Genomic DNA, 13,038 nt, shown 5'->3' on the forward strand with positions numbered 1-13,038 from the left:
CAGATCTATCATCCCTCCACCCACAACCCAACGGGGAGAAGGCAGAAGAATGGGGTTGAGAAACTTATCAGCCATGATTGAATGGCGGAGCAGACTCGATGGGCCGAATGGCCTAATTTCTGCTCCTATATCTTATGGTCTTAAGTCACTGTCCAGACTATGATAAAAGCAAAAAACTGCGGATGCTGGAAATCCAAAACAAAAATAATAATTTACTTAGTTCTGTTGAAGAGTCATACAGACTCGAAATGTTAACTGTGTTCCTCTTCGCAGATGCTGCCAGACCTGCTGAGTTTTTCCAGGTATTTTTATTTTTTTTCACTGTCCAGACTACTTGCATCAGTCTCCTCCTATTCCTGCACTGAGAGTCATGGCCAGCAGGTGGGGCTCCCGCACCTCCCTCTGAAACCAGGACAATCCATTCACTGCAAGGAATACATCAGCTGACAGAGGAGGAGGAATTCAGGCATTCACATACACTCACACACTTACTCTCACCCTCATACACTCACTCTCACACACACGCACACTCACTCTCAAACAGCAACCATGTGCACACACTTACACACCCACAGAGTTTAGCAATCCCACAACCAATGGATCAGATAAATGCTCTGCATTCCTGCCACATTCAGTCAGGAATGGTGGTGGACAATTAAACAACAAACTGAGGAGGTTTCACAAATAGCCCTATCCTCAATGATGGAGGAGTCCTGTACATCAGTACAAAAGACAAGGCTGAACTGTTTGCAACCAGTTTCAGCCTCCTCCTGAGGTCCCCAGCATCACAGATGCCAGTTTTCAGCCAATTTGATTCACTCCACGTGATATCAGGAAACTGCTGAAGGCACTGGATACTGCAAAGGCCATGGGCCCTGGCTATATTCTGAAGACTTGTGCTCCACAACTAGACATGCCCTGAGCCAAGCTGTTCCAATACAGCTACAACACTGGCATACGGCCAGTAATGTGGAAAATTGCCCATCAGTCTACTCTCGATCATTGGCAAAGCGATGGAAGGTGTCATCGACAGTGCTATCAAGCAGCAGTTGCTCAGCATGAACCTGCTCACTGACACTCAGGGTTCTCCCAGAGCCACTCAGCTCCTCCCAACCTCATTACAGCCTTGGTCAAACATGGACGAAAGAGCTGAACCCGTGGAGTGAGAGTGACTGCCCTTGACATCAAGGCAGCAATTGACCGAGTGTGGCATCAACGGCCCCTAGCAAAACTGAAGTAAATGGGAATATAGGGGGAAAATTCTACACTGGTCGGAGTCATAATAGCACAAAGCAAGATGGTTGTGGTTGTTGGAGGTCAATCATCTCAGCCCCAGGACATTGCTGCGCAGGAGTTTCTTAGGGTAGTATACTAGGCCCAACCATCTTCAGCTGCTTCATCAGACCTTCCCTCCATCATAAGGTTAGAAATGAGGATGTTCGCTGATGATTGTATAATGTTCAGCACCATTCGCAACTCCTCAGATACTGAAGCATTCCATGTCTATATGCAGCAAGACCTGGACAACATTCAGGCTTGGACTGATAAAGTGGCAAGTAACATTCACACCACACAAGTGCCAGGCAATGACCATCTCCAACAAGAGAGAATCCAACCATCTCCCCTTGACATTCAATGGCATCACCATTGCTAAATCCACCACTGTCAACATCCTGGGGACTACCATTGATCAGAAACTTAACTGGACCAGCCATATAAATTCTGTGGCTACAAGAGCAGGTCAGGGGCTGAGAATTCTGTGGGGAGTAACTCACCTCCTGACTCCCCAAAGCCTGTCCACCATCTACAAGGCACAAGTTAGGAGTATGATGGAATACCTCCGCTTGCCTGGATAAGTACAGCTCCAACAACACTGAAGACACTCCAAACCATTCAAGGTAAAGCAGCCTGCTTGATTGGCACCCCATCCACCGACTTCAACATCCACTCCTTCCACCAGTGACGCACAGTAGCAGCAGTGTGTACCATCTACAAAATGCACTGCTGCAACTCAACAAGTGTCCTTTGACAGAACCTTCCAAACCTGCAAACTCAATCACCGAGAAGGGCAAGGGCAGCAGAAGCATGGGAACACCACCATCTAAAGGTTCCCCTCCAAGCCACCCACCATCCTGAATTGGAAATATATCGCCGTTCCTTCACTGTCGTTGGGTCAAAATCCTGGAACTCCCTCCCTAACAGCACTGTGGGTGTACCTACTCCACATGGGCTGCAAAGGTTCAAGAAGTCAGCTCACCACCAGCTTCTCAAGGGCAGTTAGGGATGGGCAAGAAATGCTGGCCTAGCTGGTGATGCTCCACATCCCATGAAAGAAAAATAACACATTCACTCATACACTCACATCCGCACACACTCATCATACAAACACTCCCACATGCACTCAGGCACACTCACTCTCACTCTAAGTTGATAGCCTCTTAAACGTCCCTTTTAACCTATAATGGCTGAGACTTTATCAGCCTCAAACACAAAGCTAATTTCCAGGCACTGGATAAACATCCTTTGTTGAAGACATCGTGGAGAGGTAAAGTCATGGAACAAGTAATATTGCCTTGCTGAAGTGCATAGCTCATTCTGCTGTTTAACATCTGACTAGCAGGCAACACCAAAGGAACTCTGGCCCAGGTTAGACACATGCCCACATGCACACATGCTAACCTGCATAACATTTACACATGCATGCACTCACACACAACAAATGCACACACACATGCATACATGCACGTACATTCACGCTCATACAAGCACACAAGTGCACCATTATACCCACACACACATATACACTTCTGCAGAAATAGACATACACGCACAAATGCATGGACCCAAATACAATTGGACTTTGATTCTGGACCCTGGAACCCATATGAAACAATATTTTTATTCTCTGTGGTCTCTGTACTGTAAATCTTTCTTTTCTTTTTCTCTCTTTACTATCTGAATAAGAAGGGGACATTGAAAACCCTCTTTCGCGTTTTCAGTGTGTGCAAATAAACTAACCCTTTGAGTTCATCCTATCTCGAGTTTGCTGTGGGGTTATTAATAGAAAATTGGATTGCACAAGAACTGAGGAATTGGGAAATACACCACCGCTTATAAAGAGGGAAACAAATCTAAACACCTTCCTGTTTACGGATGGGTGGTGAGAGGAGAAATTAGTGCTGTTTAAATTAATCCCCCTCCTGTCCGTAACAACTCATACACACACTCAAACATACAAGAACACACACACAAGCATGAAGCCACACACATTCACACACACTCACATACGTTCACACTCACAGTACCATGCTTATAGATGCACGCATACACATACTCATACACACAATACACACGCCCACATGCACACACGCTAACCTGCATAACATTTACACACGCATGCACTCGCTTACAACAAATGCACACACACATGCACACATGCATGTACATTCACGCTCATACAAGCACACAAGTGCACCGTTATACCCACACACACATATACACTTCTGCAGAAACAGACATACACACACAAATGCATGGACCCAAATACAAACAAACACCATGTGCACACAAACAAATGCGCACACACTTACTTACAAAGAAACAAAATGCATGGAGTTCTGGCCATGCTTTTTCTCTATATGAACAAATGCCCTTCCTCCTTCTCCCAGCTACACTGAGCGTGGCCGAGGCTTTCCTAGCATAGGGGGAGGTTCGTCGTCCAGACATCAACTTGGCCTGAACGTGCACAGGCTTCAGATAAATACAGAGCAGGATGCAGCTTTGGTACTTTGCCAGCCCGTCCCTTCCCCTACTGATTAGAAACAGGAGCCAAGTGACTGATTCTTCAAGGTACTGTCCACACTGCCTTCCAGTGAAAGTCAGCAAGCGGAGTGAACTGACTGTGAACTTTGCGAAACCACATAAATACACATATGAATAGAGCCTCAATCTACTTAGAGGCTTCAGGGCATAATCTGAGCACACTCACTCCAACATTACAATAATGTGATTTCACTGAGTCTCGAATATCACCACCCATGAATAAAAAGCTGCCTCTCCTCCAGTCTAGCTAACATACTCCGCATACTAATGGGGGACATTCTCACTGCAGCCTGGCAGCTTCATAAACTGAGGACACTGGCAACCGGTACTTTCTCCCTCTTCTCCACAACAAACACTTTGATATTGGTGTTCTGACATTAGACTCTAGATTCTCTTGTATGTCTTGCTGGCCCTGTTACACTTCACCTGTGCTGCGATCCTCTGTAACCCAGAGTGCCAATCTATGGGAGTCAACTGCTCGCCCGTTTAGCTGTACAGTTTCTGTCCGCTGCTCACCAGCTCAGCTCATTTACACTGGGAGAGGGTATCAGTCCACTGCCATTTACACTCCTGCAATAGAAAGATTTGCATTTATATAGTGCCTTTCATAACCTCAGACAGCCAGTGAAGTACTTTTTTGAACTGTAGTCATTGTTGTAAACACGACAGCCAAATTGTGTACAAACAAAGGTCCCACAAACAGCAATGAAATAAATGATCAGTTCATCTGTACTTAATTCTGATCAAAGGGCATTGACCTGAAATGTTGATCAGGATTTTACCAACCCCCAGGGGGAAGTGGGGTGGGAAGCGAAGGGTTGGTAAAGTCATGGGGTGCTGGGTCGGATTGGCTCCCTGACATGGTGCTGCCTTCAGGACATTTTACCGACAGCAGAGCCAGTATGGAGAGGCTGCCCACAAAGAGGCGATTTACATAGGGACTATTTTAGGGCGCCTTCAGCTTTTTGCCGACACTGGGCAAACCTTCACTGGGTTGGGAAACTGCCAGCTAAATGGAGGCAGACTTCACTGTCACAGCCTGCGGGGGAGGGGTGTGGGGTGCAAGGCCCCATGGCCAAAGAAGGGCCATGGCCCCAATGACAGCTCCAAGGGGTAGAGGGGGGGGGAGGGGTTTCCTCTCCAATCCTCGGCCCTGTGAATTTTTTTTTCAAGTTACCTCTCTGCGGTTCCAGGACCCCTGCATTCCTCAGCAGCAACCACCTCTCCCAGAACCTCTGACAGTGCAGCACTCCCTTAGTACTGCACTGGAAGTGTTAGCCTAGATTATGGATTATGGGTGAGGCTTGAATCCATGACCTTCTGAAGCAGAAGCAATAGCGCAAACTAATGAGCCACAACTATCACCACTGTCTGGGACAACTAGGGTTGGACAATAAATGCCAGGCTTGTCAGCAAAATTCATCAATGAATGAAAAATTTAGCAGCTGGTTAGACTGGTCACTAATAATCCATCCCTCACATAGGCAGATCATTCAAGTAATACATTTCCAATTAGAGACTAGTCCCATGACCAAGTACCCAACCCATCACCAGCTTATCCCCACAATGAGAGGAGGACATCAATACCCATACACTGTCTCAATGGTGTTATGAATGTGAACGAGGGCAATTGTTGGCTAATGATATTCAGCTCTACGTCACCACCACTGCTTTCAACTCCTCCACTATCTAATTTGTCCCTATCCAATAATGGATGAGCAAAGATTTTCTCGAACTAAATATTTGGAAGACTTAACCATTGCCTATGATCCCAGGCACAAACTCTGCTCCCTGACCAGCATTTCCATCCCTGGCAACTGTCTTAAACTGAGCAAGACAGTTCGCAAACTTGGTGTTCTGTTTGACCCTGAGGTACCGACCACTTGCCTGCAATCTGCTGTTCAAGGAGGCAGCCCACCACCACCTTTCTCAAGGGCAATTAGGGGTGGGCAATAAATGCTGGCCTAGCCAGTGACGCCCACATCCCATAAATGAATTAAAAAAAACCATCACCAAGACCACCTACTACCACCTCTGTAACATCAGCCAGCTCCGCTCCTGCTCAGCTCAACCGCTGCTGAAACCCCCATCTATGATTCTGTTACTTCTAGACCTGACTTTTCTAATGCCCGCTTCGCTGGCCTCCCACCTTCCATCCTGCATAAACATGTGCTCATCCTAAACTGCCCGTATCTTAGTTTGCTCTAAATCTCGTTCCTCTAGCACCTCTGTGCTGGCTAGCCTGTTCCCGGTCTGACAATGCCTCAATTTTAAAATCCTCATCTTTGTTTTCAAATCCCTCCTGCAACCAACCACAACCCCCACCCCCAACCTCTCCAATTCCCTATCTCCTTTTGTCTCCTCCAGCTTTACAAACCATCAAGATCTCTGCACTCCTTCAATTCTAGCCTCTTGCACAAACTCAGTTTTAATCGCTCCACCAGTAGCTTCAGCTACCCTAAGCTCTTTGGTGGGCAGTGGGAGCGGAAAATCTATATTTTAAAAAAACCAACGACTTCAGATTTGCCAGCGTGTAAATATCTCCTTTCTGAAGTCTGCCCACTCTTCCCAAATGCGTGCTCCTCCTGCCCCTATGAAGGGACATTAAATCCACAAGAAGACCCCTAGTAATCTCACTCTTCACGCCGGCATTCCCGGGTTTACAGACTCACCAAATTCCGCCCATTCCCAGTGGAATGTTGACCCGTCCTCCGCATTCAACCCGACTCCCACTCACAGTGCAGACCCCGAATCAGTGAATGAATTGGTCAGAACTATATAAAACTCCTCTTATTGACCATTCAATCTGATCCTGACCCTAATTCAGAATAAACAGAATATTAGCTATTCTGGGAGAAGTCCCAGATGTTAACCACCCTATCCTAGAGCCTCACACACTCCCATCATTATCAGGAAAATGTTTGTTTTATGGTGTGAACAGCTGACTCTAACAGATGTTCCATTGTGGAGTTTTGCTCCCAGCGTACAAATGTAGCAAAGTGTCAAACATCAGACAAGACACAATCAGCAGGGGCCACCTTCAGTGCGGTAACAGGCTGGGAGCAGCTTTATTACCCTCACACTCACTCAATCACACTCACTCTGACACAGACTGACTCACACGCAAACACATTCACTCACACACACTCACTCATATTCGCACTCACTCATACACACTTGACGAAACCTAATCCAGACGATGGGACGCCCACCTGCGGGAAAGCCAGCGAGGGTCCTACATCGCCTCCTTTGGGGAAGGCCTGCCATTTAAGTGTCAACCAAACACTTAAGTGGCCAGTGGCGGGCCTTCCCCGGGATTTAGGATCCCGGGGCGGGAAATCCTGAACCCTGAGGCAGGCCGTGCCACCGGGAGCAGTCATAGCTGCCAGCGATGCACCCACCAAAGGTGCAGGATCAGCGAGTGGCCCCAAGCCAAAGGTGGGTGAGGGCAGATGGGGGTCACTGGCTGGGGATGGGTCGGAACAAGAAGCAGGGGGGATTCCTCTCATTGGCCCCCCCGCCCCCACTCCCGAGGCTAGGTCCCTTGATCAGGCATTGAATGCCAAACAATGAGGCACCTCCTAACCTCTCCCACGGGAATCCACAAGCAAACCTCGCAATGATTTTCTTTTTGGACTTCCTGCGTGACAATTTCCCCACTGGCTGAATGCCAGCAGTGGTGGGATGAGGCTTTGAGTGGGCATTGATTGCCCACTTAAGGGCTCTAATTGAACCCAGTGCAGGAAGGCTGTCCACAAGCCTTCCTGCCCCGGACTTCATTGGCGAAGAGGCGGGAAGGAGGAAGGGTTCCCACCTGGCAGCCCCTGCCTGATTAAATGCCCTCCCTAGCTCCAAGCCTGCCTTGGGGGAGGGCATTAAATTCCACCCCTTGACTCTCACACACACACACACTTACTCATACACTTACATTCAGTTACTCACACTCAAACACACAGTCACTCACACACACTGACTGATACACACACACACAAACTCACTCTTGCACATACACACACAAACATACACACACCCTCACACTTGCACACATTCACACATACACAGTTTCACACACACACACACACACACACACTCACTCATGCTCACACACTCACCACACAAACTCACTCACATTCACAAACAAACTCACACACTCAGATACACTCATACTCGCACACAAACTCACTCACATACATACACACTCACACAAACTCACTCACACACACACACTCAGAGACAAACACTCACATGCACACACATGCTCATACACACTTTCACACCATGCACGTACCTCTCATTGGTCCCTATCTGATTCATTGAGATGAAGCAGGGTGGGAGGAGATTCTTGTGGAGCAGAAACACCAGCATGGTCCAGTTGGGCAGAATGGCCTGTTTCTGTGCTGGAAATTCAAGGTAAATATGTAATAAATTATTTTGAATTAATAGGTCAATTAAATCAGTTAAAGGAGTGTCATTCAGGCTGGCTATCAATGAGTAATGAGTTACGCTGACACATTTACATGAGTAATTAACAGTTTAACCTCTTTGCAAAGTAGAAACGTGGATCATTAATTTGGTGCATGGTATCTGCAAAGCTACACACAGAAATCACTGTACTATTTAAATATGAACAGTAGTCGGCCAAAATGAGAAACCTACATTGGGAAGTATTAATAAATTGGAGCAGAAATATATGAATTAGTGCTTGTACAGCTTCCCTGTGCAATCTGTGAGAAACAAGATACGGCTATTCATGAGGATCAAGGCAGGGGACGACAACAAGAAGAGATTTTCACATAGAATTTATAGCACAGAAAGAGGCCATTCAGCCCAACAGGTGTATGCTGCTGTTTTTGCTTCACTTGAGTCTCCTCCCATTTCTCTTCATCTATCCCCATCAATGTTCTGTATCTTTCTATTCCATTCTCCTCTAAATGCATCTGTACTATTCACCTCAACCACTGCCTGTCACAGTGAGTTCCACATTCTCCCCTCTTTCTGGGTAAAGGAAGTTTCTCCCGAATTCCCCATTGGATTTATTAGTGATTACCTTATACTTATGGCCCCTGGTTCAGATCTCTCCAACAAGTGGAGAAGCTGGTAGGAGGCAGGGTGCGGGGGGTTGCAGGGTGGGAAGGGGGAGGGGGGGGTGCAGGGTGGGAGGGTGGAGGGGGGGTGCAGGGTGGGAGGGTGGAGGGGGGGTGCAGGGTGGGAGGGTGGAGGGGGGGTGCAGGGTGGGAGGGTGGGTGCAGGGTGGGAGGGTGGAGGGGGGTGCAGGGTGGGAGGGTGGAGGGGGGGGTGCAGGGTGGGAGGGTGGAGGGGGGGTGCAGGGTGGGAGGGTGGAGGGGGGGTGCAGGGTGGGAGGGTGGGGGGGGTGCAGGGTGGGAGGGTGGAGGGGGGGTGCAGGGTGGGAGGGTGGAGCGGGTGCCAGGTGGGAGGGTGGAGGGGGGGGGGGGTGCAGGGTGGGAGAGAGAAGGGTGAGAGGGTGGGGCAGTGTTAGTGATCTGGAAATCCAGAAGTCTGGGTTTCCTGGAGGACCTCCTGACTTCCACAGCAGCACTAACTAACATTTTTAAAATCTGTTCTGGTCTTTTTCCCAAGTGGAAGGACCTTCTCTTATGAAACAGTTCATCATTTTAAAAACTCTATAGATCACACCTCAGCCTTCTCTTTTCTTACATTTAACCTTTAACATAGTAAAATTTCCCAAAGTGCTTCACAGGGCTGTAATCAGGCAATAAATTGACACCAAGCCAAAGAAGAAAATATTTGGACAGGTGGCCAAAAGTTTGGCTGAAGAGGTAGGTTTTAAGGAGCGTCAAAAAAGAGGGGATAGAAGAGGAAAGTGGAGGGATTTAAGGAGGGAATTCCAAAGCTTAAGGGCTAGATAATTGAGGGCAAGGCTGCCAATGGTGGGCAAAGGGTGTGGGGACAGACAGGAGGTCAGAACTGGGGGACAGCAGAGATCTCAGAGGGCTGTGGAGCTGGAGGAGGTGTCAGAGATAGTGAGGGGCAAGGCCATGGAGGGATTTGAACAGGAGAGTGAGGATTGGTGGAACAGGAGTCTATGTTGATTAGTGAGCACAGGGATGATGGGTGAACAGGATGGAGCACAAACATTGATCTGTCTTTTTTCTTTCAGATGCTGATGGGCCTGCTGTGGTGTTTCTAGAATTTTCTGTTACTTCCTTGAACACCCTAGAACCATCAGAAGGAATTGTGTGTTTTTCATGAACAACCACCTTGACCATTGTCTCCATTGAAGAAGGGACACTGCAGTGAGAGACAAATGTGTTAACTGGGACCTGGAAGAGATGAGGATAAAGACACTGGATGATTGTAAAACCAATTCTGATGAAGAATTCAACTTGAAGTTTAAACCTATCTTTCTCCTTCAGATATTCAGTAATAAAAGTCATCCTTTATGTTAACAGAGAGGGGGCCATCTGGAGTTTATCGGCCTGTACAGTAAGCCAAAGTGTGACAACCACATGTTTACAGCTTAGAGCAGCTACTACTTGGACTCTGCTGTCTGTTTGTGTTTCTACCTTCCAGTCAGCGTCCACGCTGTTCCTTTTTTATCGTGAGATACATCAGTATGCAGAGCAGCAAGTCAGGGAATCTATCCAGAACAGGTCCTCCCAACGGCTGAGCGGGTGTTGCATGCCTTGGAGTTGTCCTTCCAGATGGCTCTGCACCGCTTCTCCAGACCAGCTTGCTGTTTTCAGCTTTCTGTCTCACTTCTCAACAGTGGCCACTCACATGCACACACATGTGTGCACACACACACGCAGAATTGTAGATTAACCTTTGGAGGCCTCCCTGATAACAACAGTGCATGTAAATAAGAAGGGTGATAAGTGTGAGCTTGTTAATGTTGGCTAAATAAGATCTATAATGAGTATCACTGCAGGATGATCTGAGCTGTCCAATCCACCACCATCACTGTGACATATCTCTGCAATCTACCGACTTTAACGCTGCATCTAATTTACGTCTTGTAGGGAGCTGGAATGAAATGTTAATAAAGAATATTTGCTTCTCCTCACCTTAACAGCAGCCTGGGGCTGTGAGACATCTGTTTCAAAGCAGATCAGTTAAAAATGCACAGCTCATTGAGGCTGACATCACCATCTCGCTCCTGACAGCTCATTTCTCCTATTGACCCAAAGTCTGTCAATAGCAGCATTTCCCAGATACATTCAACATGCAAAAATTATATGCAATTTACTCTGAAGGACTTTAATCAAGGCAACTGAAATCAGCCCATTATATTTACTGAAATTGTTCTGTAGCATATCACACTGCTTTACTCAACAATGTGCTGGAAACTTTCCAACTCCCACTGTCGTGCACTTTGTTTGCATGTCTGCCTCTATCTTAATGAATCATGGACCAAACCCCTATCCATTCACTCCCACTGTATGGATTCTCAATGGATCAAACTCCTTTCCATTCACTCCCACTGTATGGAATCTCAATGGACCAAACCCCTTCCAGCTCACTCCCACTGTATGGATTCTTGGTGGACTAAACTCCTTCCCATTCACTCCCACTGTATTGGAATCTCAATGGACCACTATGTGACTGTGTGAAAGATAAACTTTCCCTCCTCGTCCTTCTCGACATGTCTGCAGCCTATGACATGGCTGATCACACTATCCTCCTCTAACGCCTCACCACTGTCATCCAGCTGGGTGGGACTGCTATCTCTGGTTACATTCTTATCTGCCTAATCCTAGCCAGAGCATCACCATCAATGGCTTCTCTTCCTCTTCCTGCACTGTTACTTTTGGTGTCCCCCAAGGATCTATCCTTGGCCCCCTCCTATTTCTCATCTACATGTTGTCCCTTGGCAACATCATTCCAAAGACATGGCATTAGTTTTCACCTGTACACTGATGAACCCCAGCCCTACCTCACAATCACCTCTCTCGACTATTCGACAGTTGCTAAATTATCGGACTGCTTATCCAACATCCAGAACTGAATGAGCAGAAATTTCTTCCGATTAAATACTGGGAAGACTGAAGCCATTGTTTATGGTCCCCACTCCAAAATCCATTGCCTAACTACTGACCTTCCTTCCTCTCCCTGATAACAGTCTGCGATTAAGTCAGTCTGTTCACAACCATGGTGTCACATTTGGCTCTGAGATGAGCTTCTGATCTCATATTCATGCCATCTCTAAGTCTGCAACTTCCACCTCCGTAACATCATTCAACTTCACCCGTCTCAGCCCATCTGCTGCTGAACCCCTCATCCGTGCCACCATTACCTCTAGACTTGACTATTCCAACTCACTCCTGGCTGATCTCCCACATTCTATTCTCTGTAAACTTGAGAACATCCAAAACTCTGCCGCCTGTTACTTAACTCACAGCCAGTCCCATTCCCCTATTAGCCCCACTGTGCGTGCTGAACTACACTGGCTTCCAGTCAAGCAACGTCTTGATTTTAAAATTTTCATCATAATAAAAGCAAAATACCGCAGATGCTGGAAATCTGAAAACAAAATCAGGAAATGCTCAGCAGATCCGGCAACGTGTGGTGAGAGAAACAGAGTTAATGTTTCGAGCTGAATATGAATCTTCTTCAGAACACCTACTTCTAAAATTCTCATCCTTGTTTTCAAATTCCTCCATGGCCTCGCCCTTCCCTATCTCTGTAATCTCCTCGAGGCCCATAACCCTCCAAGCCATCTGCGCTCCCCTAATTCTAGCCTCCGTGCATTCCAAATTATAATCATTCCACCATTGGTGGCCATGTCTTCAGTTGTCTAGACCCCCAGGCTCTGGAATTTCCTCCCTACACCTCTCTGCCTCTCTATCTCACTTTCCCCCTTTAAGACACTCCTTAAAACCTACCTCTTTGACCAAACTTTAGGTCACCTGACCTAATATCGCCTTATGTGGCTCAGTGTCATAATTTGCTTTACAATGCTCCTGTGAAGCACTTTGGGACATTGCATTATGTTCAAGGCGCTATATAAGTATAAGCAGTTGTTGTTGTTGATGCCGTGACAGCAAATGGGGACACTTTTTCAAAGAAAGGCTTCTCTCATGAGGACCCCCCTTAAAAGTTAGCCAGTGGACAATTATCACTAATTCTGAGAGATAATTATTATCCCCAGGGAGCTTTTCAATTCTCTTTTACAATTCTAATTGTACAAATTACCATAGCTCCCTCCCTGTCAGGCTCAACAACCAGCTACCCAAT

At 47.0% G+C, this 13,038-nt stretch overlaps 1 protein-coding gene across 1 annotated transcript in view; it reads right to left on the reverse strand.

Annotated features, from left to right (window-relative positions):
• The window catches only part of LOC144694612 (uncharacterized), a 65,527-nt gene that overhangs the window by 13,129 nt on the left and 39,360 nt on the right, over positions 1-13,038 (reverse strand). Inside the window, exon 4 of the mRNA XM_078565212.1 lies at positions 8,111-8,219. Coding sequence (XP_078421338.1) covers positions 8,111-8,219 — 109 coding nt within the window. The remainder of the gene's footprint in view (positions 1-8,110; positions 8,220-13,038) is intronic.

This window comes from Cetorhinus maximus, chromosome 20 (genome assembly GCF_964194155.1).
Source record: "Cetorhinus maximus chromosome 20, sCetMax3.hap1.1, whole genome shotgun sequence".
In the NCBI taxonomy this organism is placed as follows: Eukaryota; Metazoa; Chordata; class Chondrichthyes; order Lamniformes; family Cetorhinidae; genus Cetorhinus; species Cetorhinus maximus.